Genomic DNA, 27,315 nt, shown 5'->3' on the forward strand with positions numbered 1-27,315 from the left:
CATTGGCCATTATGATTTAAAATTGTGATTCATAGTAACCTAGCAACCTACATGCCTTCCCTGGCTCTTTGCATCTTTGCCACCATTATAATGGGCAGGAAAGACTACAGTTGCTCAGTGATGATTTAAAGTATTTTCACACTTGGTCCCTTTAAGACGGTTTTTGTGTCCCTTTAAGCGGTCACCAAAATGTTCAGGGTATTTTCACATATAGTCCCACATATAGTCCCCAGTTAAAATAACTGAACTGAGTCCTCCTTAAGTGAACCAAGAGATGAAAACAAAGTATAATAACACACATTTCGTATTCACACTGCCCTTTGCTTGAATGAGGACTTCATTTGTTTTCCTGCTGGTTTATTTCAGCAGTGATGAGGTCATAGTCCACTATGCTTTTACAGCACCGTCTTCAATTGGAACTCAGACCAATTAACTGCTTTGCACCTTCGGTAATTGCACATTGAACAGCACTGCAGACTCCTGAGATGGTCTCAGTTCGGTTCGCTTCAGAGGGGACTTGGAGTTCAATTGGAGCATTTACATATGCATGAACATTTAGGCAAACCAACCTGAGTTCACAAAAAAATTGGCTGAAAGGGACTAAGTGTGAAGATACCAGAAAATTCCCTGAAATGGACCAGCAAGAGAATAGAATGAATTCCTTATTCAAACAGAGAGCAGTGTGAATACAAAAATAACTGAATTAATTTCATTTTGAGAATTTAATTTATTTTTTACCTCTTGGTTCACTTGACAAGGACTGAGTTTGGTCATTTTAAAGATGGATACTGTACTATATATGTGAAAATCCAAAGTCAGTCCTCTTTAAGTGAACCAAGAGGTGAAAAAAAATATTCACACTGCCCTGTTTGAAGGAGGACACACACTCACGCTTGTTCACACTTGGTCCCTTTCAGTACAGTTTTCTGAACTCCATCATTGTCATAATTTTCATATCCAGCTGCTATCACTGATGAAATGGACCAGCAAGAAAACATTCAAACAGAAGGGCAGTGTGAATACTAAAATAACTGACTCCTTTGACGTTTGTTTTGGTGAGTTTGGTTCTGTTAAGAAGGATTATATGTGAAAATGCCCTGAAAAGGTTGACGAACCACTATGATTTCACAAAACTGACTGAAAAGGACCAAATGTGAAAATACCATACATTTGCCAATCTGCATAAATGCAGAGTACAGTAGGTCAACACAATACAATAGAGTAAACCAATGCACCCTCTCAAACACAATAATAGCATTATTAATTATCTTAAATCATGTGCACCTTAGATGTAAGAGGTTAATTGGTGACTGGAATTCACAATTTGTCCCTTTCTACTATCCTACACCATTTCTGTATACATAGGTTTAAGTAATAATCTCAGAACCCAGAATCTAGTGAGATGAATAAAAAAATCTCATAATTGACATGCTGTCCTAAATAGTGGCCTTAGGCTATGTAGGCATAGTAAACTGGGCAGTTTGTAGTTTGTAATGGACGACAGCAATTTAGGATTTAGGGTACGCTACAGCTTCAGCTTGGTAATTATACTGAGACATGTTGTCATATACAGACGATCCTGCATTCATTTCACTGTAGCCACCAGAGACCAACCCACTCTCCTCTTTCCTGTCTGCGATATTTCCGTTACTGCGCAGTCAGTGAAGTTCTAAAGTTCCAAGTTGTTTCATAATTGCTGATGAACTATCGTTGGTGTACTCCAAGTCTGACGAGCTATGAGTGGAACTATCGGCGAAGCGGCTGTTGTCTCCCACACCCAAACAATACCAGCCGATATCTCGGGCCAGATGTTAGACCTAGATGAAGACGACGACTTAGAAGTTTTCAGCAAGGTAAAAAAAAAGCTGTGAAATGACTAATTTGACACTGACAAGCAGTTTGTGCTGTGAGTTTGCGTTGAACGCGATGAGCGATACTTGCTACGTGGATGCATTTTACACATTTAATCCATCGCTTTGTAGAGTAGAGAAGAGGGTCGCTGAGTTGGCAAATCCATTGAAGTCTACATTTGAATGTTTTTTTTCAAGGCATGCACGGTAGTCTTAGTTTCTTATTCGGAGTGTTAAATCCCGATTATTCAAAGGTAAAATGTGTAAAAGCAACGCACCTTGAAAATCACTGCTATTCATTGCTTGGAATTCTAAGTTATCATCAGTCAGAATTCCCTGCCGAAGCTTGACTTGCGCTATGGGCTCGCGATGTTGTCTGTTTCAAAGGTCACACGATCAGGTGCTGTCATGCAAATGCGCTTAGGACAGGGATACGTTTTCCTCAAGGGTTATTTTGATATGTGCGAGATGCATCATTGCAAAGTTCTGAAATGAATGCTTGGGTTGATGGAAGAAAAAGTAAGCACACTGTTTCCCATCGATACGAAGTTCATTATTTAAACGTTGTTTTGGAAAATTATTTTTCTTCCTTCCTCAATCTCAAGTGTGAGATTGAGCATCTCCATGGGATTCAAGGAAGTCACTTGGCGTGTGTGTGTTTTTTCTTATCCGACTCATGTTTGCAACATCATAAAGTGGTTAAAAGAGTTACATTGTTGTTACAGGTTGCGCTCTCTCCATTGTTTTTCGGTGTGAGTCGACGCTTGGGGAGTATGCATTCTGCTGACTAGCCTCTGTTTGTTATTACAGGAAGCCATCATGAAAGGGCTTTGAGCGTGACCTGCGAACAAGGGCGCATCAGTTCAAATTGGCTCGTTTGCCTGTATGGGCTGTTAATGTTTTTAACATGACAACTTGAATTGAGGTAGCCGGATGCAGTCTTATGGACAGATAGTCAGAGACTTTGCCGTGTATTGAAATAAAAATGAATGGAAGGGTTAGCCCCATTTGTGACTAGACATACAAAGGTAAAATATTTATTTTGGGGTCATATTTATTTTGATACATGGCAAGGTCTCCGACTATGTGTCCATAGCGCAGAGGAGGATGTTATCCGGCTCTAATTGGGCCTAAACACAGAAGTATGAAACATGGGCAATTCCACGGTAACAGAATGACCCTGGGACTAAATTTTTCACTTTCAAACGTATATCAAACAAAAATCTAATTACAACTGTATACACAAGGACTACTAACAATTCCAACAGAGAATACACAAAAAAAAACATTTATTTTAAGAACTGCAGCTTCAAAGTTCGGTAACGGAATGACCCTAAAACCTCCCAGTGTTATTATTTTTATGTAACCATGTTTCCCAAAACTCTGTTAAATATCTTCTCCAAATTGCGATTCAAATATGTCTGCAGAAAGAGTGGGGTGTTAGCTATCATATGATACATTGAGTTTGTCTCAAATCTCTCTTGGTTTTTGAGCTACAATAAGTGAAGTGAATTTATATCTGGTAACAGAATGATTAAATGGGTCTCCCACAGAAATATATGATTTATGGATTTGAATGTAATTCTGTACATGATGATGAAACTAAAATAGGGAAACAAAGATATACATAACCAATAGACACTCTCATTATGGGTTCTTTGACCAGAAGTCAAATCCTTTGCTTATCCCTAATCTTATGATGGAAGATGGTTGAGAAATGTATTTCTCACTTCATTTCCCCAAAATATAGGCTCTTAATGTAGCTTTCATTTGACACTCATTTTGATATGCTCTCATGAATTTCACATTTTAGTCCTCATGGGTCCTTTTACACTGAACTGCCTACAAGGCATTGACTAGTAATACAACATGTATAATGTGTGAATAATAAAACATTGAATAAAGAATACTAAAGTGGTGCTAAAGTTTCTTAATCAGACAACACAAAAACAAACTCTGTATACTTATATACCTGAATTGATGCTCTATATCCAACACCTTTTTCAACTGAAAGATGTAGCACCTTATTTTACATATGAGTAAAAGGTGTGTGTGTGTCTCAAATGTGATTAACTGTTACAATGCCACAAGAAAGATGGTGCTGTGCAAAAAGCTCATGCTACATACTTGTTTTCTTTTAGGGTGCTTCTCTTCCAGAAGGGAGCCCCTTGATTGCCACCATACAGAGTTCCGCGGGTTCCATGAGCAACCAATATAAGTTTGAAGAGGAAGTAGATTCTAAAGACATCTTCATCACAGTAGACAACCCAGAGAGCCATGTCACTGCCATCGAGACGTTCATCACCTACAGAGTTTTGACACAGGTGAGGAGGAAATGTGAAACAGAAGTAGGCCTATTTCCTATATTTGACAGACTGGCATGGCTTGAATGTCCAATCAATTCTTAGAGCTAGCGTAGCGTGTGTGCTTGCATGTGTGTGTACCCTTTTGATATTGATTTGATTATTGATTTGAGTTTGTGCTCTGTCCTTTTGAGACATGAAATTCCCAGATTGCATTCATCCATGTGTATTTATCTAGAATAGAGTTAATACCAGTCCTTCATGTGTTGTCATCCTCTGTTCCCCAGACCACAAGCAGTGAGTTTGACGCCTGTGAGTATGAGGTCCGCAGACGCTACCAAGACTTCCTTTGGCTCAAAGGGAAACTGGAGGAGGCCCACCCCACTCTCATTGTTCATGTATGTACTCGTGTCTGACCTGCTCACTGTGTGCGGAATTGTACAGTAACTTGAGATCTATCCACATAACAACATCATTTTCGCAATGGGTTATTGGACAATTTGGGACTACTGTATCAAACCTGCCTTTGAACTTAATATTTTAGGTCCACTGCTAGTCAGACACATTTTTAGTCTCTTCATTTCTAAAACTTTGTCTCCCCCCCCCCCGCCAGCCTCTGCCAGAGAAGTTTGTGATGAAGGGGATGGTGGAGAGGTTCAATGACGACTTTATTGACACGCGCAGGAAAGCCCTCCACAGCTTTCTCAACCGCATCGCTGACCACCCCATTTTATCCTGCAGCGACGACTTCAAAGTTTTCCTCAGTGTTCAGGCGTGGGTGAGCATCTACACCAAACACACACTAAACACACATACATATGCTTCACATAACTGTAGGCCTCTAAGAATCCACATTAAATGCAGTTAGTAGTTTGGATTATTCTAATTCTTTTTCTTTTTCATTCTGAACTCACAATAATGGTAGCCTGGATGAATTATGTGAGGGCTAGCCTATGAGTTTCAGCCTGGTGTTTCAATTTGTAAAAAGACTAATTACTGTCTTGCTCTGAGGAATTAGAAATTATGTCCTCGGATAAATCATGTGTGTTTATAAAATTATGTCAGACATGGAATATATGTGGCAGTGTTTCCCCTACCATTGAATAAAAAAATGCATATTAATTAACTCATAGCGATGTAGTGATTCCGCACATTTCAGCAGTAGGCTATATGGACACAGCATGCACACAACGCAAAGAATGCAGTACGTGTCATGAATTTTCTGCTCTGTCACCACAAGTTCACGTTAAACGTATTTCACATGATTGAAATGAGAGCTTTCATGATTAAATAAAAAAAAGTTCACATGTCATGTGCAACGACGAGGATAAATCTGAGAAGGGCGTCAAGGGATAATGAGAGCGAGCAGGTGGCAAGAGTGAGGGACAGTGAGGGAGGGTAAGCTATAGCAGATCAGCTCATGAACGGCAAGATGAAGAGACTAAATTGTTTAAATAGGCTATCAAGGTATTTTAATGAGGACCAACTCGTGTTTAAAAAAAAAAAGAACATATCCTTTTGGCTATATGCAGCGTGGAGAGAGCCGCCTGTAGGATGGCCACATATTGTTCTCCTCTTTACCCTATTCTGCACGGAGAGCAGCAGAAATGGGACAGATTTGTTGGTCTCCCATTTTTACTTGGTCACAGAATAATAGGGCACTTTGCACTTTTGCTTAAGAGAACCTGATATTTAAACCATTTCCACTCTTCGTCTGTGTGATTCATGAGCTGCTATAATAAACTTGAACACCAATAATGTCGACACTGTCAGTAAATCCTTCCCAGCTTTTGTCACCACAAATGGCTTTCAGCGGCACTTCACACGTCTTCACAACGTGTCTGCTGCAGCAGTGGTATTGAGGTAGACCACCATTACAATGGCAGTATGAACCTTTTAAACACTGGCCTACAGTGCAGTATGGCCGCACAACTTGTCTCACTTTTGGAGTGGTCACCTGCTTTGACAAACTGGCTCATGTTTAATAACTCACACACGGCATAGTCATGCCCTGCTTCTAAATCTGATTACTAGTTAATGCCTAGACTTTGACTCGATGCATGAATGCTCTCCTTGTGTCCCAGTGTCTTGAACATTTTTATCAGTGACAGTATTTAAGAGGATTACGTGGAGTAGCAAACACAATTGATATTCTGTGGTCTCAGGAGATGGCATTACTCCTTGGCCTCAATGAGAAGTAAAACATAAAAAAGACCAGGTCGTTATGTCAAGTTTTTGTTTTTTTTCCATCTGGCTCTTGATGTCATCAAAATTCCAAATCGGTGGAAGATAAAATGCATACAAATTCAGTATGACCTCAGTAACATTTTGTTAGTAAATTCTAAATTCAATGTACAGTAAACTACCAACACAGTACATAAGGTTCATATGGACAGCTGTTCATAGTGCATTCATTTCTATATCATACTGATATCATTTAAGGTAGATCTCTATCATCTCAATGTTAAAAACTGAGTACAAAGTAAATGTCCTGTCGTATGTCTTGTTTCATACTACTGCTCTGTTTCATACTACTGCTCTTCTGTACACATCTGTCTATACTGTTCATAATGCACATATCCTTTTTTAATGCTACTGTTAATACACTGCACATCTGTACATATCTGTTTATACTGTTCATACTGCATTCCATATTTATTCTGTTAATGTACTTTGCTTTAATGTTACTGTTAATACATATATACTGCTCATACTGCACTGCCTATACAGCTCATATGCTGCTTATACTGTTCATACTGCATTCTATTTATTCTGCTTATAATATTACTGCTAATACATATACTGCTACACTGCATTACTTATACTTATACTGCACTACTTATACTGCTCATATACTGCACTACCTGTATATATTGTTCACACTGCACTTTTCTGCTTTTTGCACTTCTGGTTAGACGCTAACTGCATTTCGTTGTCTCTGTACTTGTACTCTGCACAATGACAATAAAGTTGAATCTAATCTAATACTATTCTACGGCACCAACGGTTTTAACCCTGTGTCAATCTAGGAGCTGACCTCACATAAGAAGCAGGGTCCAGGCTTCCTGAGCCGGATGGGGGACACGGTACGAGCAGTGACCAACTCCATCAGGGGGGTCAAAAACAGGCCAGAGGAGTTCACTGCCATCCAAGAGTACGTAGAGGCCTTCAGCCAAAAGATCTCCTCCCTGGACAAAGTCACTCAGAGGATTGTTAAAGAACAGAAGGGTATGGCATACATTGCACAACACATGCTAGATATTTTAGCTTTGGCTAATGGTGGCTTTCCAGTGAAAGGGTAGAGAAAGTACATTGAAAGAATATGATAGCACAAGTAAAGTTAGTACATGTATAATAGCATTCGGTATATTGCTTCTGAAAGTAAGAATTTGTCTAGTGTGATTCTTTCATGTATGAAAGAAAACGGTATGACGGTATAAACGATATACGGCATTGTTGGTAATGTAGTTAATCCGCCCCTGCGTGACAGAGTACCTGGATGAGCTGAAAGAGTATGGCCCCGCCTACACCCTGTGGTCCGGCTCGGAGGAGGAGTTAGTGGAGCCATTGAAGGGCGTGGCCGGTTGCATCGAGCGCTGCTGTACAGAGACGGAGGAGCAGGTCAGCCACCTCTCAGAGACCTTAGTGCCCGCTCTGCACGAGTACGTCTTGTGTGCCGAGACACTGAAGGTAAGGCAGTGTCAAAGAGTCCAAATTCATAATCCTCATTCGTCTTTTATATTGCTGTATTTGTGATTATTCTGGAGCCCAGACATCACCTAACACTGACTCCCACAACCCCCCTGGCACTCCATAATGACTTATTGTGTTTATTGACTTATTGGTGCTTCTTCAACAATCAGTGATGATCACAGTCAGCTTATTTTTTCTAGGCTGTTTTGAGAAGAAGGGACAACATCCAGGCTGAATTTGAGGCCAAGAGCGAGGCTCTGGCGGCCAAGAAAGTCGACAGAGAAGCAGTAAGTGCAATATTGACTCTTTCCATTTCCCCCTATAAGCCACCTGATGCATCCTAGCAATTTCCCAGAGATTAGGAGTAATAAAAGCCGCACAAGCTGCCACGTCTCCTTTCATTTCCACGCAAGCTGTCTTAAGCCCAAAGAGGAGTTGGCAATATTGGAAAAGGCTATGGAGGATTATCTAAATATCTAAAGCTAGTTGAGGAAGTCTTTTTGAGCCCCTTCAGGAAGTTGGGTGTAAATATTATTTAATATAGCCTCACTAATCAAACCGTAATTAAATTCCACGATCTCTCGACACCAAATGTCATTTGGACACTCTCGAAAGATCTTGGAATAGAGAATGAAGAAAGAAGAGAATCACAGGACCAAAACCACTTGGAGAATTGCTCCACAAATCCCTGGTGTTCCCCCCCTAACTTAACAGTGATTTTTAATTAGGGTGCAGCAGGACAGAGAAATACGTCTGTGGACTTTCACAACATACTTTAATAGCATGTGTGAAAGGATAGGCTCCTATGGTTCTCTGATACAATAGAGCTGTATTGAGAGTGCTGTTCACTTCCCTGGGTTTACAGTGCTATGTTAATGAGAGAGGAAATGTCAAAGCTAGGCTTTTGTACCACTGCCTCAGTGTGTCTCCTAATTAATGCAGGGGGAGAGTATGAGGTCAGTTTTGTCAGAAAAAGGCTGCATGCAAAATTGTTTAACATACAGTATTTTAACTGCTTTGTTGGCAGTGAAGGGTCCACATTGGCTACAACTTAATTACTGTGTCTTAAAGGTGAAACATGTAGTTTTGCTCTTTGCTGCCATCTGTGGCCACACTGGAAATTTGCAAAGTTTTGTATGCTATGTTATCTAAGAGCGGCAAATATATTCATATCCTATGCCAGAAATGGTAGGAAGAGAATTTACAGCATCCTTGACCCAGTTGCAACACAATGCTAGAGTAGGCATCGCCTACAGTGTTGTGTTATTGTGTTCTTGCTTCAGAATGTGTCATTTACTGTCTGTACGCTGACACAAGCATTCCTCCCTATTGCGGCTCGTCCCTGTGTCATGAACTCGCTGCTTCCTGTGCGTGTCACTGGAGGAGTCTAGGGACCTAGGGTTTGTGTGGGGGAGTCTCATGGGCAAAAACCCCGAAGAAGCCAAGCAGCAGAAGCAGGAGAGGCTTGATGGGGAGATTGAAGAGGTACAGCACATCTGACAATGCTAGTGTTACAGCTGCACCTGCATACGCTGGGCTTGATTGAACTTTTACTGTAGTTTCCCCTTAGCAAGTTTGACAAGACTGAGATGGTAACATTTTGGAAATTTGAAAAAGAAATTACATTAGAGAGTCAGTGTCTTTGAATTTGTCCATGACCCTATTGGCTTCTGTCATCATTTTGTTTTGTTAACAGCATTTAAAATGTTACCAATTCACCACTTGTCTAAGCAAGCAGTGTTTGTCAAGGCTTGTTTGTGTTATACGTGCCGTGGTATCACTAGGTTACCCTGACCTAAATTAACCTCCCTAATGCTTTGGCTGTGGTGTGTTTTGTTGGATGTTATTTGTCTGGTCCGTCATACCTAACTCTAACATTGGCTGTGGGTTGAAGCAGAATAGCATGCTGACTATTTTTCTTCACATAGCTCTGTTGAAAGGAAAATATACAGTATGATTTTCCCACCTCACAGGAAATAACCCAAATATGATTTTTTTTAATTCTGTATCCACTCCATAGTTCTGAGTCAATTCTCCCCATGGTAATCATGCACACTTGAGGGTTTGCAATAGAGCAACAACCAAATATGTGTGTCTGATTGTTTATGGTAAACACAGTCTCATAAAATGAGAAGGGCTCTTGGAACAAAATTGTTATGGCATGAGGTAGTGTTGTAATGATCTTCTGAACCAGGAGATGGCAGTAACATGTAAATCATGAGGAAATTGTCAGGGAAAAAAGCTGATGCAGTTTATACCCTAAATCAGAAAATAAAAAAGTAGAAATGGCAATGATTTATGATTCAATCATACATCTCTGCTCAAAATTTAAGAGTGAACAATGTGAGAGTAGAGGAAATGTTTGGCATGCCATTATTGAAAAGCTTGACTTGTACATTCCATAACGCCAGTCATATCGTGTGTGTGTGTGTGTGTGTGTGTGTGTGTGTGTGTGTGTGTGTGTGTGTGTGTGTGTGTGTGTGTGTGTGTGTGTGTGTGTGTGTGTGTGTGTGTGTGTGTGTGTGTGTGTGTGTGTGTGTGTGTGTGTGTGTGTGTGTGTGTGTGGAGGGGGTGGGTAGTAATGACAGTGAGGAGGACAAATCCTTATTCCTAATGATGTCCTCATTGCCATCTGGGAGATCCAGACAGACAGGATTCACAGCAGCCAAGCCTTTAACCCAGACTCCCCAACCTGCCTCTCATTCTACACCACAAGCTCCCCTAATCAGTGCCAACACACTCATACGTACAAACTCTCTCTCTCTCACTCACACACACACACACACACACACACACCTAGTCCGTCATGTCTCACATCGATCCCCTAAAACAAGATCAACCCAGGAGTGCTAACTAGGCACAACCCTTATCAGCTCCCCTGTCAATATCTACCTCATCTCAAACCCAGCCTTGCATTTCGGAGTGCTCGGGATCTTGTATTATCTTTTGTTTCCCTATTTATCTGTGTTAATTATTCATTGTGTTTCCTGTGTGTGCTGACAGTAATATTGTTGTGGGCTGCTGAGAGATGCACTCTGGAGGGAGCTTGTTTAGCTATCAGACAGACGTTGATGCATGATGCTGGTTAGGCGTCACCTTGATGATGTGACTGAATCAATATTACTGCAGTAACAAAAGGGCCTCGACGATCCCCTGTGTGTGTGGGCGTGTGTGTGAGCACTAAATGCAATTTCCCTGTTCAGGTGAGCTCCTTAAACAACCATATGTATTGACATATTCTCGCTGTACTGTATATGGCATAAGATGTGACAGTGACCAACTTATTAGCATTGCAGGGCTGACTTAGGACATCTATGGGAGTTAGCCAAGGAGGAAATCATCTTAATTAGCACTGAACATTAATCAGTTCATTGCTATATGTTACATTTACAACCACTGTCTCTGTGTTGAGCAGATTTAGGGGGTTCTATTGGAGCAGAAGTTACTTATCAGCATTTCTAAAGGACACGCTGTGTCTGAAACTAGAAGTACAGATTGAAACAGTGGTGTGCATCATGTCATCTTTTTAGGTGGTCAGGCGGTATTTTATAGCAGGCTGGCATTTTTCCTGATGACATGATTGAATTCAGACTCATTGACTGTTCAACTTCTGACTTACACTAACAACTACATTAACTGCAGTTACTTTACATCATTGCATTGTTATAAAAGGTGTGATGATACTAGTCGTAAACAAGGATACGTTGTTATTACTCTGATGCAATTTGCATTGGATGGCGATTCACCAGTAAAAAGCTGTTGTTTTAGTTGAAGCTTGTAAAAGCATACCGTAATTGACCACATGTACATAAGGAAATAGTTTTCCCAAACAGATCAACCTAACTTCATGAAGGTTGATGTGATTGGGTTACCCGTTTATGCTTTGTAAAGCAAAGCCTGTGTACTGTCAGGATGTTGATGGTGATTGGTTGACGGTGATGGTGATTGGTTGATGGTGATGTTGATGGTGATTGGTTGATGTTGATGGTGGTTGGTGTTGTGTTGACAGCTGAAGGAGGAGATTGACAAGCTGGAGGACCGGCTGGAGTTTGCCAACAACGCTCTGAAGGGGGACTGGGCTCGCTGGCAGAGGAGCATGAGGGGGGACCTCAAATCTGCCTTCCTCTCCACAGCAGAGAAGAATGTAGACTACCACGAGAAGGTGAGCATGCACTAAGTGATATACCACTACACAGACAGGGGGAGGGAGGGAGATAGAGATGCCTCTACATCAAGAATATGGGAGAGAGAGCGGAGGATAGGGAGGGATAGAATAGATGATGGTCAATTAATGGAAAGATGGAGAGGAAGAATGAGGGAGAGGTAGAGACAATGTTGACAACAAAGGAGACACAACAGGGAATGAGCTAGTAAAATAGAACAGTGAGGGAGAATGAACAGAGACAGCAAAAGCAAAAATCTAAGGATAAAATCATTGTAGTGACTATTTACAATATATCATTTTTGTAATAGCTGTTTTGGGGGGTTAGAATATAAGAATAGATATGCAGTTAAATCTGTCATTGTAGCCAGTACGTCTACCAGTAGAGGGTAGTAGTGCATAATTGGTATGCTGCCTCATTACTTTTTGTCACTTAGAGGTTGTTAATACTGTATATAGAAGTATAAATTGAAACTTGAAAATTCATCATAGGAACCCAATGGTCCTCATAGAAAACCCATGTTAATTCATGCAACTTAAAAAGTGTTAAAGTTGAAAAAGTCTAATTGGTATCAAGACTTAAGTGGAGTCAGTCTACACAATTTAAAGTTGAATTGAGGTGTCAAGCTTAAAATATATTTTTTTAAAAGTGGATACATTTCGAAATGCCCCCATTCAGAGCAAATTGCCATAGGAATGAATAGGATTTAAGGCAAATTTGAGTACAAAAACTATGAAGAGTATGAAACCGATTTTTTCAAGCAACTGAAGTTACACAAATCTGGGCATTTATTTGTTGATATGAAGTTAATAGGTTAAGCAGTTTAGGCTGTGCACATGGCAGTATAGGCATACATAAGAGTTAATGCACATTTGAGTAAAGTTCAAAAAGTGTAAATAGTATCAAACGACTGAATGGAAGCTCTTTAATTTTGTTATCTTGTATATTTGTTTAGTATATATTGTATATTTTTTAGTATTGTACATTTTACATTGGTTGGCATTCTGCGGACAGCAAAGCAATTGTACAGGGAAACATGTTTTCTACTGTGCATATGATAATAAACACTTTGAATCTTGAATCTTAAGTGGAGTCAGTCTACACGGGTAGATCTGATAGACAGATAGATAGGATGAACTGTTGGCGAGGGGAGATGTCCGAGTCTATCTCAGACGAGGCAGTGGAGGTGGCCAGCTGGTTATAGATTTTGTCCATCTTGGTTTGAAGGAATGACAAAAGCATGTTGCGTTTGTCAGTGGTGAATGAGTGAGAGAGATTGTCCATTGGTTTGAGGAGTTTGTTAATAGTGCTGGACGGTATTCTGGAATTACCACAACCGGAGTGAATGACATCGGAGTAGTGGGGAGCTTTGGAGAGCATCTCTGTACAGCTGCTGGTGCTGTTTGTAGGCCTCAGCATGTACAGTGAGACAGGTTTTCTTGAAGAGCCGCTCAAGTTGATGTTCCAAACTGTTGTGTTTGGTAGGTCTAATGTTTTGGCTATATGTTTATGATTTGATTTAGATTTTGATTTGATTTTGATCTGGTATTTCAGCATCATAATGGCTTCGTTTAATTTAGTCGATGACCCTTTGGTCCTCATGTTGACTGACACCAATAGTGAACTCTAAAGGCCTAGAATCAATAATAGACATTGACAGCTTTCTTATGCCGACACAAATTATGTGACAAAATACACCTGACTAACCAGAGACACCCGTAAAGCCAATTGTCCCATTACTTTTGGTGAAACCAATATGTACACAAATACCATCACATAAAAGCTGAGAATCTATACTTTAACCTCATAGTAATAGTTTGATTGTATAGAGCCAAAAGAAGAAAAAATGCTTCACTGTCCCATTATTTACGCAGGGCACTATAGTATTTTGCTGTATTTCACATTGGCAGCTAAACTGTAGCTTGAATAATAGTTTGTTGATTGCTATTGTATGCAGAGGTTTTGTACATTTGTACATTGGGTGAACTGTCCCTTTAACTGACCCCTTAATACTTCTTCTTGCGGTTTGGTAGAAGACATCCTTGTGTTATTTCTATGTTTATTTTTGGCCTCCCGAAATAAGAATCGTGACACCAACACTCATCATTATACCGGAGTGGCCCGAAGGCTGGCCTCCACAAACACAACCCACTTAAACTGGGAGAGGGAGAAGGAGACAGAAAGACAGAGATGCAGGCTCTGGACATAGTGTTTGGGAACTTAAAGTGTGCAGTCTTTATCTTCATGAACCCAACATGACCATTCTCAAGTGTGCAATGACAGAGAATCTGCCCAAATAATTGTGATGAGTAGGGATGGGAATTTACAAAAGTCAAAATATGTATCCATGTCATCATCTATGATACACAATTTAACTTGAGAATGTCAATTCCACAACTCATGTATTGTTACCCAGAGAACATGCACATGTTTCTCATAGAATGTTGTCTTGTATTGCCTGAAGGTAGCCTTGTTGTTTAATGCAGACATATAGTGTAGGGGGAAAACTGGCAGTGTTTGATACTTTTAGAACTAAAATTGTGCAGGAGACGGAATCGCCTGGTTGTGATTGATAATGTATGTTTAAATTGTATTATGGGTTTGTTTGCGTATATCGACCAGCTGTTACAGATGACCTCAGCTAATTTGTCTTGACCAGTGTTGAGTTGGAGTTGTGAATAAAAACTCTCTTATGACTGTCTGTTAGGAGGCGAGTGTGCTATTGTTATTCAGGTGTTGAAGGCGCGTTTGGCCGTGGGGTTTGTGAATGATTTATGGAACCCAGAGTGACCTTAATAAGAGAGACTCTTGGCGGGCCCACACTGGTCATCCAGAATGCAGGACGAGTAGTGCGAAGAAGGGATGGCGGTGCTAAGCCTTGAAGGAATAGCTCTATGCCCCATGCCCCCCCTCCCCCTTCACAACCACCACCCTTCTTCACTCTTTGCCACTGTCAATGCAATAACCAGCCCACACTGATAACGTGGCAAGAGAGAGGAGAAGATGGGGGAGGGGAGGGGAAAGAGAGAGAAAGGGATAGGGATGGGGATGGGGGTGGGGGTGGGGGTGGGGGTGGGGGAAATAGAGACTGAGAGGGCCCAGACAATGCGAGCGAGAGAGAGAGAGAGAGAGACACGAACGAAGAAAGTGTGGGATGGAGGAGGAGATAAAAAAGACCTGAGAGAGGAGGGCTGTATGAAGGGAGAGTCAGATGGAGTTATACTCTGAGGACACAGTGAGATGTTTGCTATTCCTGAGAGAGAATAATAACACCACATCTGCGTGTGTGTGTGCATGCATGCGAGTCTGTGAATCATACGCGTTGTGCATAATTGACCTATATTCTATACATCATCATTTTGCAAATGCTTGACATGCATGGATTGAATTTACAATACAGTACATTTATCTTTCCCACCAGCTCTGTTGAGCATATTTTACCAAGTCATTACTTTGTCATGACGTGTCATAATGGCATATGGTATGGGACTGTTTAATTGTTGTTCAAAGGTGAGCAGCACGTCACTGTTGTACCACTGTGTACTGTACATCAATCTCCTCGTTTACAAACCAGTGGTCGGCGTTGGAGACGAGCCTACACCTCTAAATCGGATATCTCTGGAAAGGTATACTCTATGGTTTATTTGCTCATTCAAACATGAATATCTATAAATAGGTGCACATGCTGCCAGTGTAAATAGCCATATTCAAGTCAAATGGCCATGTGTGGGCGTATCAGGAATTGGCAAATTTTCTTGTGTGTATCTGGCTTGTGTTGCCTGTGTGATATGATATACAGCAGCTGTGCATTGTAAAATATCAACCTCAGATTGCCATGGTGACTCCATAGCAACGAGGATGTTGCTTGAGGTTGGAAAAGACAAGGATCTTGTTTTTTAAACGAGACAGTTTTTATTTAGACTGCTGAATGAACTGATCATTCAAGGTACAGAACAAGGACGGTTTGAGATGGTGCTCATTCACCACGACTAGTATTGCACCTTTCTGTATTATTTAGTTCAATACCCCCACATCCCTCAGCTGTTTACCAAAACAAGTTGTGGGGTGACCACTTTGTTGTTGTTTGAATCCCAGATTGCTCCTTTACATGTTTGAGTCCGTCCTGTGTAATGTACAGGGAGCTGGAGTGTGTCCCCTGCCATTGTCATGTTATGTTGCTAATTGTGTCTATTTACTTGTTCTCCGGCCAAACCACTGGAGCACATAGGGGAGGATGGCTAATGGCTAATGAGGCTAGCGGCCCTGCCTCCTAATGAGCGCAATAATTAGCGCTTTAGCCATGGCTACACAGGACCAATTACCTCTGCTGGAGCTATTATAGGCAGTGTCAGAAACGGCGCACTGACAGAGCACAGATACACTCCCACGACAGCAGGACCCGGCTCATCGGCTCTGTACAGAGCGGTTATTGACATTTGGCTCTTTGGCAACGCATCGATGCCGCCTCTTGATTGGACAGACATGTATCACCCCTGTGGATGTCTGCATTTTTTTTTTGGGGGGGGGGGGGGGGGGGGCAGGCAGACAGACAGAGACAGACAGACAATCATATTATACAAGGTACTAAGGCTTAAGAGTGACAATGTAACACAGTTCAGTTCAGGCTCGTCGGTTCCTGCACCTAATTCAAAATAAAAAGCCCTGCTTTGTATCCACAGAAATACCCAATTACCCTTTATTCCCTTCTTTACAATTTATAGTTTACCAGAGAGAGAGAGAGATGTATCTCTCTCTCTCTCTCTACAGCAGCTCAGTGGCAGGTGCCCACTGTGAATTTTATGTAACACAAAGTGAGAGGCTTTTTGAAAGAGATATGGCAGCAGTACAAGATGCAAACTTCATGTATTCTTGAGTGAGGAGCCTGAGAGTATCACCTGAGTTGGCAGGTGCTGTAACTCTGGGGTCCTAAAATGGATTTAGTTGTCCCTGGAACTCCTGAATCTGGTTCATTCATAGTCTGCAGGTGATGTCTGTTTGAGAGCTAAAAAAATACTATTTGTTTGGAAAGGAAGATAACATTGACCGGTTACATACTGTATGCTTCACTTAAAGAGTATAGGATATTGGTTAGTTATGGCCTGAACCAAGCTACCATTGAAAATGCCAAATATTGACATGATAGCATCACGCAGGTGCTGCAGATTTGTTGGCTGCACATCCATGATGCGAATCTCCTGTTCCAACACATCCCAAAGGTGCTCTATTGTATTGAGATCTGGTGACTGTGGAGGCCATTGGAGTACAGTGAACTCATTGTCATGTTCAAGAAACCAGTTTGAGATGATGTGAGCTTTGTGACATGGTGTGTTATCCTGCTGGAACTAGCCATTAGAAGATGGGTACACTGTGGTCATAAAGGGATGGACATGGTCAGCAACAATACTCAGGTGGGCTGTGGTGTTTAAACGATGCTCAACTGGTACTAAGGGGCCCAAAGTGTATATACATACACACTCACTTTGAGTATTGTTGCTGACCATGTGCATCTCTTCATGGCCACAATTTACCCATCTTCTATGGCTACTTCTAGCATGATAATGCACCATGTCACAAAGCAAAAGTCGTCTCAAACTGGTTTCATGAACATGACAATGAGTTCAGTGTTCTTCAGTGGCCTTCCCAGTCACCGAATCTGAATCCAATAGAACACTTTTGAGATGTGGTAGAACGGGAGATTCACAGTTTGAAAGTGCACCTGAAAAATCTGCAGGAATTATATATATATTCTGCATCCACGCACGCAACTGTTCACGTTTCTGGTGTAGCAGGGTAATTTACTGCTCTGAGAGGTACTCAACGGATTCCACACGCTGCATCCCAGTGTAGCTGCTACGTAACAGTACTTCAAGAAGTACTTAACACTACGAAGCTTTCGGGAAACTAACCCCAGAACATTTCGCTGTGTCATCATCAAATCCCCAGCTAAAGTGGTATTCAGAAGAATCTGGAATAAATGAGGACAGTGTGTTTTTTTTTGTGCTTTTTTTTTTTTTGTGAGGCAGATAAAGAAAAAGTTGCGAAAAATGCGAAAAGGCACCAACTTGACCATGGATTTGCGTTTCCTGATGTTGGGTTTCATTGAATAGACCCCTCAGTCCCTGAGAGTTGAATATCAATTGATTTACTCCCTTAAAGCTGACTATTTGGTAGTGTTTTTCCATGCTGTAATGTTGCCTTCTGTCCCTGTGCTGCAGTAGTGCTCCGCTCCACTCCGCTCTGCTCTGAGCCCGGCTCTGTCCGGTCCTGTCTGTAGTGTCAGAGGCTGCTGGGTAAAGGTCAGGGCTCGTCTGTGTCCTGTGGTGAGGTGCCATCTTGATTAAGCACTTGTGACAGGGTAGTCAGCTGCCCACCCAGCCCCCCTCAGGCCTGTCACTGACATGCCACTTTTGAGTGGTGCCACTAAAGTTTGGGGGTTCGGTAGAGTTTTGAGGGAGGGGAGGGAAGGGAAGGGTGGAGAGTGAAAGAGTTGTTTGGGTGCGTGAGATATGTGCTGTTTGGAAGAGGGTGAGGAGAGGAGAGGGGAGGTGATGAGGTGTGGGCTGTTTGGAAGAGGGTGAGGAGAGGAGAGGGGAGGTGATGAGGTGTGGGCTGTTTGGAAGAGGGTGAGGAGAGGGGAGGGGAGGTGATGAGGTGTGGGCTGTTTGGGTCAGAACATTAATCACAAACTTGGCGAGTGACAAAGAGATGGGACGAGAGGCCAGGGAGCAGCCGGAGCTTGTGAATGAAATTGGGTGCTAAATTGAGACTGGCCGCGCATCTGACTTACGGTAGGCATAAACGGACAGCTATTACTTTGGAACCTTAGACTGCAGAAGGTTTTTATTGATGTGTGTAAGCAGACAACCGACTCTGAAGTTCACAGACCTGTTTGTGTGCTATTTGGACAGTGTGATTGTATTGCAGTCTTTTATGTTGTGTGTGTGTGTGTGTGTGTGTGTGTGTGTGTGTGTGTGTGTGTGTGTGTGTGTGTGTGTGTGTGTGTGTGTGTGTGTGTGTGTGTGTGTGTGTGTGTGTGTGTGTGTGTGTGTGTGTGTGTGTGTGTGTGTGTGTGTGTGTGTGTGTGTGTGTGTGTGTGTGTGTGTCCAACACCGCAAGCCTCCTCACACCTGTCATAACGGAGCTGTCTATCATTTCCTGATGCTGTTTTTTGTTCTGTTTTCCAGTGCCTAGCCGTGTGGGAGTCCTTCCTCCTGTCTCAGAGGACTGACAGAGAGGACCCCTCCTAACCCTCAGCATGCACCTCTCTGTCCCACCGCCCACTACCCTCTCCCCATGGCACCACCAAAGACACCTTCCAAAACAATATGAAGGACTCCTGGATTTTAACCCTCATCATTCCATTGATGCGTCACTTTAAAATCACTTTAGCACAGACTGTGATTCTCCAAGAGATCTCTATATTCTGCATCAGCCACTGCCTTAGGGCTTCCATTCTGCCCTGGATCGGAGGGTACATATTATATACACTATGATGGATCTAAGAGGACTTAGTGTTGCTTATGAGATACTTTGTTTACTTGTTTTACAATGACTCACTATGATATTTTGATAACAGAACACTTATTAAGATAGTGCCAAATGTTTTATACTATACACTTATTTCTCTTATTGTTGTTGAACATGTAATGCATTAAATTGGGTTTTTAGATGTTGGCATAATAAAATGAATTCATACGTTGAACTTGCTTGATAAATGGTGTGATCTTTACGTTGTTTTATGAAAGTAGTAAATTGATGTCTTGTGATTACTCTTGAAAATGCATTCATAATATTCCAATATATGCTCCAGTCTGCATAGTGTATCTGAAAACCATATTAACCGTCTTGCTAAGGATATACACCAGTTTTTTTTCTAGTTCATAGGTTCCATTGATCCAACATTTTCCTAAATTATCCCTTTATATCAAAAATGAATGTGTCAGACCAGAATCTCTACTACAAAGCCCATTGAGAAAATTGTAATAGGAAGAATCATTTTAGTGGCACGTTTTAAACGGGACTAAAAATTGCATTTTCAGTTTTCTTTGTGGGGGGATTTTTCTTCACTCTGGGTGTGAGAGAACAGACAGCAGTGCTGCATGTTCCATGCTAAAGTAGGTTACCCACTCGGCCTAATCGCATTAAACATTAAAGAGCTCCTCTTTAAATAACACAGTGCCCTGATCAGCAGTTGATTTCATGCAGAATGAGTAACAAGCAAAATACTTGTGATTGTTAGCTAACCTTGCTAAAAATGTGCCTTGTTGAACGCACCCCAGGACCTGGGCAATACTGACAACTTGCCATGTCTTCCGCTAAGTCTTCCACTTACAGTTGCACATTGTGTAAGATTGCGTTCTTAAACTGTGATCTTGCAACATGTTTAGTTTGTATTTTCATATAGACTTCTCGCAGGTCATTTCTACATTCTAGTCCACACCTTTTGATCATGGTTCTCTTAACTAATGCTATCCCCATGAGGTAAGAAGGAGGACACATGACCACCTTGACATCCTGATTTCTCCGCGGCTATAAGCCGGCCCTGCCATGTGGAGATGAATATTCCAGTAGCTCAGATCAGCCCTATAAGCACCAAGCCAAGCTTGGCAGTATGGCGAGTGCTCCAAGATTCCTGGTCAATGAGGCGGGGGACTATCTCTAATCACCATCTGTGGTGAGTTTCCAGACAGTTTTGTAGCATTAAGATCATTTCAAGTCTATTGTTGGCCATGGACAAAGGACAGTCTCAGTGTTACAAAGCTTTTGAGAAACTCACTTCTGATTAGCTTTCCCTGAAAATGGAGACATAGAAGAGGATAAGTTGGCATAGAGATGGTCTGGCTCTATTAACCCTTGAGTAATGAATGCCTGAGGGATGAATGTGGGCTGAGGAAAGAAGGGATGGACATTTGAAGTTGGAGTCTCATAGATTTTATGTGGGCTGTTTTATGTGGGCTCCTCTCCTCTCTGATTGGTTGCCTGACTGAACCAATTATAATTCTTTCTGCCCTGAGAAGAAGTAAGTAAAACTGTCTGCTCAGAGCGACGGGACAGCTGGTTCACACATATGCAATAACACCATCACATGTGCAAGGGACAAAGGCTTAAATGTCCAGTATGTAACAAAGCTTTCTTTTTTCTTTTTTAATATGTTTTTAGGGCATTTCTGCTTTATTGGGATAGAGACAGTAGAGATTGACAGGAAGGATGGGAGAGAGAGGAGGGATGACATGCAAGACGTGACGAGGGTCGGAATCGAACCAGGGATCTTGTGATTATGTGGTATGCGCATTAGTGTGCTACACCGGTAGCGATAATGGAAATTACATTTGGTGGAGGGGATTGTCACGGTACAAAGATGCCACGTGCAGATTGTGGAAGGGCCTCTTTCTCTATAATAGCTGAGCATAAAACAAGTTTTTAGCATGTAGAGCTCTGACAGATGCTGGTTTACCACCTATTGAGTTAGCAGCAACCATTCCTACAGTGCACACCCACTGGTCATACAATCACAATAACTATGTCTTCTCCCTTGGCCGCTCGATGGTTAATGTTCTCTGGTGTCTTTAGCAGCTGTTAACTGGATGGAACATCTGGGCTCCATGTGTGGCATGCTTGGGTAGTACCCTGTAGAGTAGCCTGACCGCCCGTTAGCAGCTAATGCTATCCATACTGTCCTCAGATAGCAGGCACCTTAAACATGCTCCATTCAGGCTGTAAAGGCATTGGTTTCCTCCTTACTACCTATCAAAGTGTTAAGCTGAAAACAATCTTATCAACATTTTCCCACTGTCTTCATAAAACACAATTTTCAAAGTGGGACATAAAAGTTAAAAAGTAATAAAGGTATAAAAGTTCAAAATCAAGGTGACGCACTATGACACTACTGAACAAGGAGCCAACAATTCAAACAAGTCCTTGTTCAGTAAGTGTCACTTTGATGTAGAATGTATATATCTTTACAGTGACTACTAATGGCCTGTAGAGTACCCGTAGAGGGTACTGTACCACCCCTGTATGTGGCTTATAGAGCCAAACTATGTCCTTTTTTGCCTCCACATCTCCTATTCATTTTCTTGTTTGTACAGTTGGCAGTACAGTAAGTTCACATTTCCACTCGCTAGATGTAAGACAGCTTATGACTCAACTCTCAGTCTCTTGATGTATGCAGAGGGATAATTAATTGAGATACTCTTATTATAAAAAATAAGAAAAACATTATTATTCCTTTTGACGTATACATGTTTTTTTGTTTTTATTAACACCTACATTTGAACATCGCTGACATTTTCATTTGAGGAGGGCAGTGACAGGCACATTAACAAGTTTCTAGACTGACTGGTCACCATAGTTACTCCTGGATTTCATGAAAACACTTGTACCTGCAAAAGGGATTTGATGGCATCATGGGTGCCTATCAGCAGGCTGTGTTCAGTTGAGTTCTAGAGATGGAGGCTCTCACAGTTGCACAGCCCAGTTGGACCGCTGAAGTGTCATGTCATTCACACAACTTTCACTCCTAATATACGCCATTTAGCTGACGCTTTTATCCAAAGCGACTTACATTGCAGTGAGTGCATACATTTCAGTATAAATGGTCCCAGCAGGAATCAAACCCACAACCTAAGCGTTGTTAGCGCCATGCTCTACCAACTGAGCCACAGAGGACCAAAGCATGTAATAAAGCATCTAAATGTAATAAAGCATCTAATAAAGGACCACTCCTTTATTAGAATGTGCATTAGTCCCACATCTTTCACTCCACACTGCTTGGAGCATTCACTGGTAGTAAGAAAGGAGCTGAAAAGAGAGAGGGAGAGTTACTATATTCTTCAATATTTCATTGTTAAGGTTATTGAAATACAGTACCTGTCTGGCTGGCAGCTCCACTGAACTGTGACCAACTTCCTGGTTACTGTTGTGTGTTGTGGTAATTACAGTAGTGGGTATGAAATTGATAGCAGTAGGCAGCACGGTCATGTCAAATCTCTGAAACATTCCTATGTGCAGGCTAGGGAATATAAGAGAGATGAGCTCTGGCAGAGGACAGACCAAGGAGAATGGGAGGTGCAGTAGTCCCTGTTGCCTTATTGTTTACCTATTTTCACTGAATGTATTTCTTGGAATGTATGTTGAATCTATCAAGAATAGGCCTATGGGTGAAATCAAATTCATATAATAGAAAGTCAATTCATATTGCTGACCTTTAGGCATGTTATCAAGACAAATCACACATCATTGTTGCAGATATGTTCCCAGAACTTCAGCCTGTCTTTAGCCGGAAGTGCGCTTATTTTGATATCCAGGCTAGCTATAGCTATATATATAATCTGAACATAAAATCATGGTCAGCCCACAGAATGTCCCCCCGGGCGGAGGGCCAGACATGACGATGACGTAATAGGATATAATGAACAGGGCCTACTCATGGTATTATATATGCATTTTATTTCCACTGCCACTTCTGTCACTCTGATCTTTCCTGAAGAGCATCCATTAGATTAGCCAGTGAGCATGGTTAAACGCTGCTTTCCACAATCACTTCTTGCATGACCATGGGTTCTCTTATCTCCTAGAAGAGAGAAGACCACCAGAATCAAAGCTATCAAACAACATAGAAAAGTCATACTATGTAGGTCATACTGTATGTTCAATAGACCCTTTCAAGGTACAGTATAAAATATAAGCTGTGAGAGATACAGGATCATGTTCCTTGATATAGACCTACAGTAGTAGCTAAACTAACGTGATACAGTAGCTCTTGCATTGCACTCTGATTGCATTCCACAAGCCAGCATTCATCAAGACAAGTGTAAATGAGAAGACATGATGGAGATGATTTCACTGCTGGTTACTGAGATCGATCTACAGATATTTCCATTGCAAGTCGTTGGTCACAGACTCTGGAGAGCACTTCGGCTTGATGAGAATCGTGATGAGCTGGGGGAGAATGGACATCTGTCGTGGTCATAATGCTAGAGAGCATATAGCCCTCTGTGTGCACTTAGTGTTACTGCTGCTTACTAACTCCCTCGACATGAATGGTAAGTTAGCCAAGGTTATGAGTAGGCAGCTCTGTTCATGTCTGTTACCAACACAACTACACCCGACACCAGATACACACCACTTACAGTACAAATTAGTATCTATTCATCCATTCTGTTAATTCATGTTTACATCTACGCCACCTGCTGTGGAGTGGATACAATAGGCTAACTAATGAATGATTTATAGGGAGAGTTTTCAAAAGGCTGCATCAATGAAATATGCCTGAGTGTTCTCATGTATATTTAAGGTGTATTTTCACATAGGTGTTAGAATTTATTTTTAAATACTTTGTGACTAACAGCAGCATCATCTTGTGTAACACAACATTGTGTTCATTAAAATGGCTATTAATCATTTCCACTTGTCACATTTAGGCGGCCATGGTGGTTTCAATGTAATTGACAGGGGATTGGATATGAGAATACATGTTGGTCCCTCTCTGCACCCCTGTTCTCAGAAAAAGACGATAGGAGAAAATCTGTGGAGCGCTTGGGAGGGTTCGGAGGCAGATAATGGACCCAGCGGTAAGTAATCAAACCCATTCAGTCAGAGGGCCAATTCAGAATTCAGAATGTCAGTATTCTGCCTTTCCTAGAAGCTGCATGCTGGGAAGCTACTTCCTAATAAGCAGAATAGATAAATACCAGGAAAGAAAACAAGAAAAACATGATTGTATTCAGTAAATGTGACATGAATGGCTCACAAAGGTAGTAAAGAGATGTTGACTAACATCCCCATGGAGCTGCTTTTTAACACTGGGTTGGAACAGCGAGAGAGAGTGTAGTGTGTGTCATCCCAACAGTGAAACCACCAACATGTTGCGGCAGGGGAGGGGTTAAACAAAGTGTGCACTAGCCTATAAAACACACCTAATTTCCTGTGATGGGAGCCTTAAAAGCTGTGGCAGCCCAGGCCACCGTTCCGGAAGATGGCCCTTGAGTAAATCATCGTTCAGCGTTTGGGCCGGGGCGGACACAAAGCTGACGTATATAGTCAGAGTCAGTGATTCATCATGACCGCAACACGACCAGGTCGTCTCAACAATTCTAATGGGCACTCACTCAATAACAGGGCCTGCCATAGCAGCAAATATGGTTATGGGAAAGACCTACTGCTCCCTACCACACTGTAACAGAGGGAAAGGAATAGTAGGGAGTACTTATTAAGGGAAATCCTGTAGATTTCGGGTGGCAAGACTCTTGGCTGTAGAGTATTGTTACTTTAGCATACGTCTTTCAGTGTTATTTTCAATCGTGTTATGGAGACAAAGGGAATGTTTTATCTAAAAAGAACTGGAAACTGAGGGTATAGTTAAGATGTATGGAACTGATATGAGTGTTGAAGCTTCATACTATAGCTGTTAGATCCTAACTTACTGTACAGTACCTGTCTTGTCATTTATTCTTTAATGATCATTTTCTCCATGTAAATGATCCAGTTAATCTTCAACGCCTTCGGATATGCAATGAACTGATTTCATCATGAACACTCACCCACAGCTAAGTAGCATGACAAGATTAAAGTCATTCATTTTGCAGTCAGTAAACATAAGCGTTCTCCCATTTATATTCCAGATGATAATGAATTTCACAGGAGCCAGAGGGCTAGACGGGAGTCACATCAGAAATGCAGATGTTTGGATGTGAGGAATATCGTAGTTTCGCCCCATTTGCTATCTGAGCCATGGTCTTATGCTGTAGGAGTGGGGGATGGGCTGAAAAAACTAGTTCCAGAATCCAATCCGCCTCAAGTGACTCCTCTTGCAGTGAATCTGCCCGTAAAGCTCCATATCAACCCCTGCTGTGAGCGATCTAACATGTCCAACTCCAACGATGCTCAAACACATTACCAAATGTCCTTAAATTCTACGCTTCAGAGAAGAAACATTGCTCAAAACGCACTATATCCACTAACAAACATGCTGAGACCTCCACAACTGCTGCCACTGACCCACTGGAACCCCCTTGTTTTCCTATGTGCAGCCAGCTGAGGAGCCAGTGCATTGGTGATACACAACCCTGAACCACCACAACTCTCCTCCAAGCTGCCCAACCTCCATCATAGGGCATCTGATAACATACTGGAGCTATGCCACCGTGTGTCCTCTATGGGTTGCTGTGTGGACAGGACCACATCTGGCAAAGGCCTCAGACCAGCAGACCGGAGGTCACAGAGGCAAACAGCATGTGACAGGAGGAGGATGCAGGTGCAGGACCACCACACACATCGCCACACCTGGAAAGGCCCAGAATTCTCTGGGGCATCTGTGGGCTGCCACACCGGCCATCTACATTGTGGTGATTAAGGTTGTGGTTTATTCAGGTGAAGTCAGAAGCAGGTCCTGGAGTCTCTGCTTGGGCGAACAATGGCAGAGGAATCAGTCAGCAGGATGGATGTCAGGCTAGAGGCTACAGAGGGAGACAGAGAGGTTGGGGTGAAAGAGGGAGACAAATGCCCACAGCAGGCACTATAGTCTGTGATAGAGAAGTGACAAAACCCTGAGTGTGTATCTCCACAAACTCACATATAATAGGAGTGGGGTTCTGTCCACCTAACAGTTATCAAAGTGCAGACAATTGCAGACATCTTACCAGAAACAACCCTAACATGTAAATGGCTCATGAGAGGCCACTTATTCCAAAAGTTAGGAGTTTGTAATACTGCAGCTTCCCACTGCATATCATGTATTGCATCAATACTGTGTTCACCGCCATCTTATGGACATCATTCAAATTAGATTGTTTTTATAAATGCAGCTGCAAGTACAGTGAGTGATAGTCTGTTATGCCTATTCCCCTGACTCAGCCTGTCACTCCATTCAGAGCATGCATACAGTATGTTGACAGATCTGGCATGTCACCTCAACACTGCCTGATACCTGCCATCTTGATTTAAAAACTGCATATGCAACATGAAAAGCTTTCTACCTCTGTCTGACATTTAGAATCAAAATGGTATCTTATCATGGTAATGTACACTCACCGAACACTTTATTAGGAACACTATACTAATACTGGGTAGGGCCCACTGAAGAACACTGAACACTGAACTTATGAAACCAGTTTGAGACGACTTTTGCTTTGTGACATGGTGCATTATCATGCTGGAAGTAGCCATTAGAATATGGGTAAATTGTGGCCATGAAGAGATGCACATGGTCAGCAACAATGCCCAAATAGGCTGTGGCATTCAAGCAATGATTGATTGGTATTAACGGGCCCAAAGGGTGCCAAGAAAATATTCCCTACACCATTACAT

General features: G+C 41.9%; 1 protein-coding gene across 4 annotated transcripts; it reads left to right on the forward strand.

Moving 5' to 3' along the window:
* The first annotated feature begins 1,708 nt into the window (after positions 1-1,708).
* On the forward strand, positions 1,709-19,705 carry snx7 (sorting nexin 7). Of its 4 annotated transcripts, none has more exons than XM_083675614.1 (10): positions 1,709-1,853; positions 3,992-4,174; positions 4,441-4,551; positions 4,767-4,931; positions 7,183-7,381; positions 7,644-7,843; positions 8,047-8,133; positions 9,230-9,331; positions 11,856-12,008; positions 19,194-19,705. In XM_083675614.1, exons 1-10 carry the CDS (start codon positions 1,737-1,739, stop codon positions 19,254-19,256), a joined length of 1,380 nt encoding a protein of 459 aa, XP_083531740.1. In that variant the 5' UTR covers positions 1,709-1,736; the 3' UTR covers positions 19,257-19,705. The 4 variants fall into 4 exon arrangements, with proteins under 4 accessions (XP_083531740.1, XP_083531741.1, XP_083531742.1 ...); XM_083675615.1 differs by having other exon boundaries at positions 9,233-9,331; XM_083675616.1 differs by lacking the exon at positions 9,230-9,331.
* Positions 19,706-27,315: the final 7,610 nt, after the last annotated feature.

Source organism: Argentina silus (assembly GCF_951799395.1).
Source record: "Argentina silus genome assembly, chromosome: 1".
Taxonomy (NCBI): domain Eukaryota; kingdom Metazoa; phylum Chordata; class Actinopteri; order Argentiniformes; family Argentinidae; genus Argentina; species Argentina silus.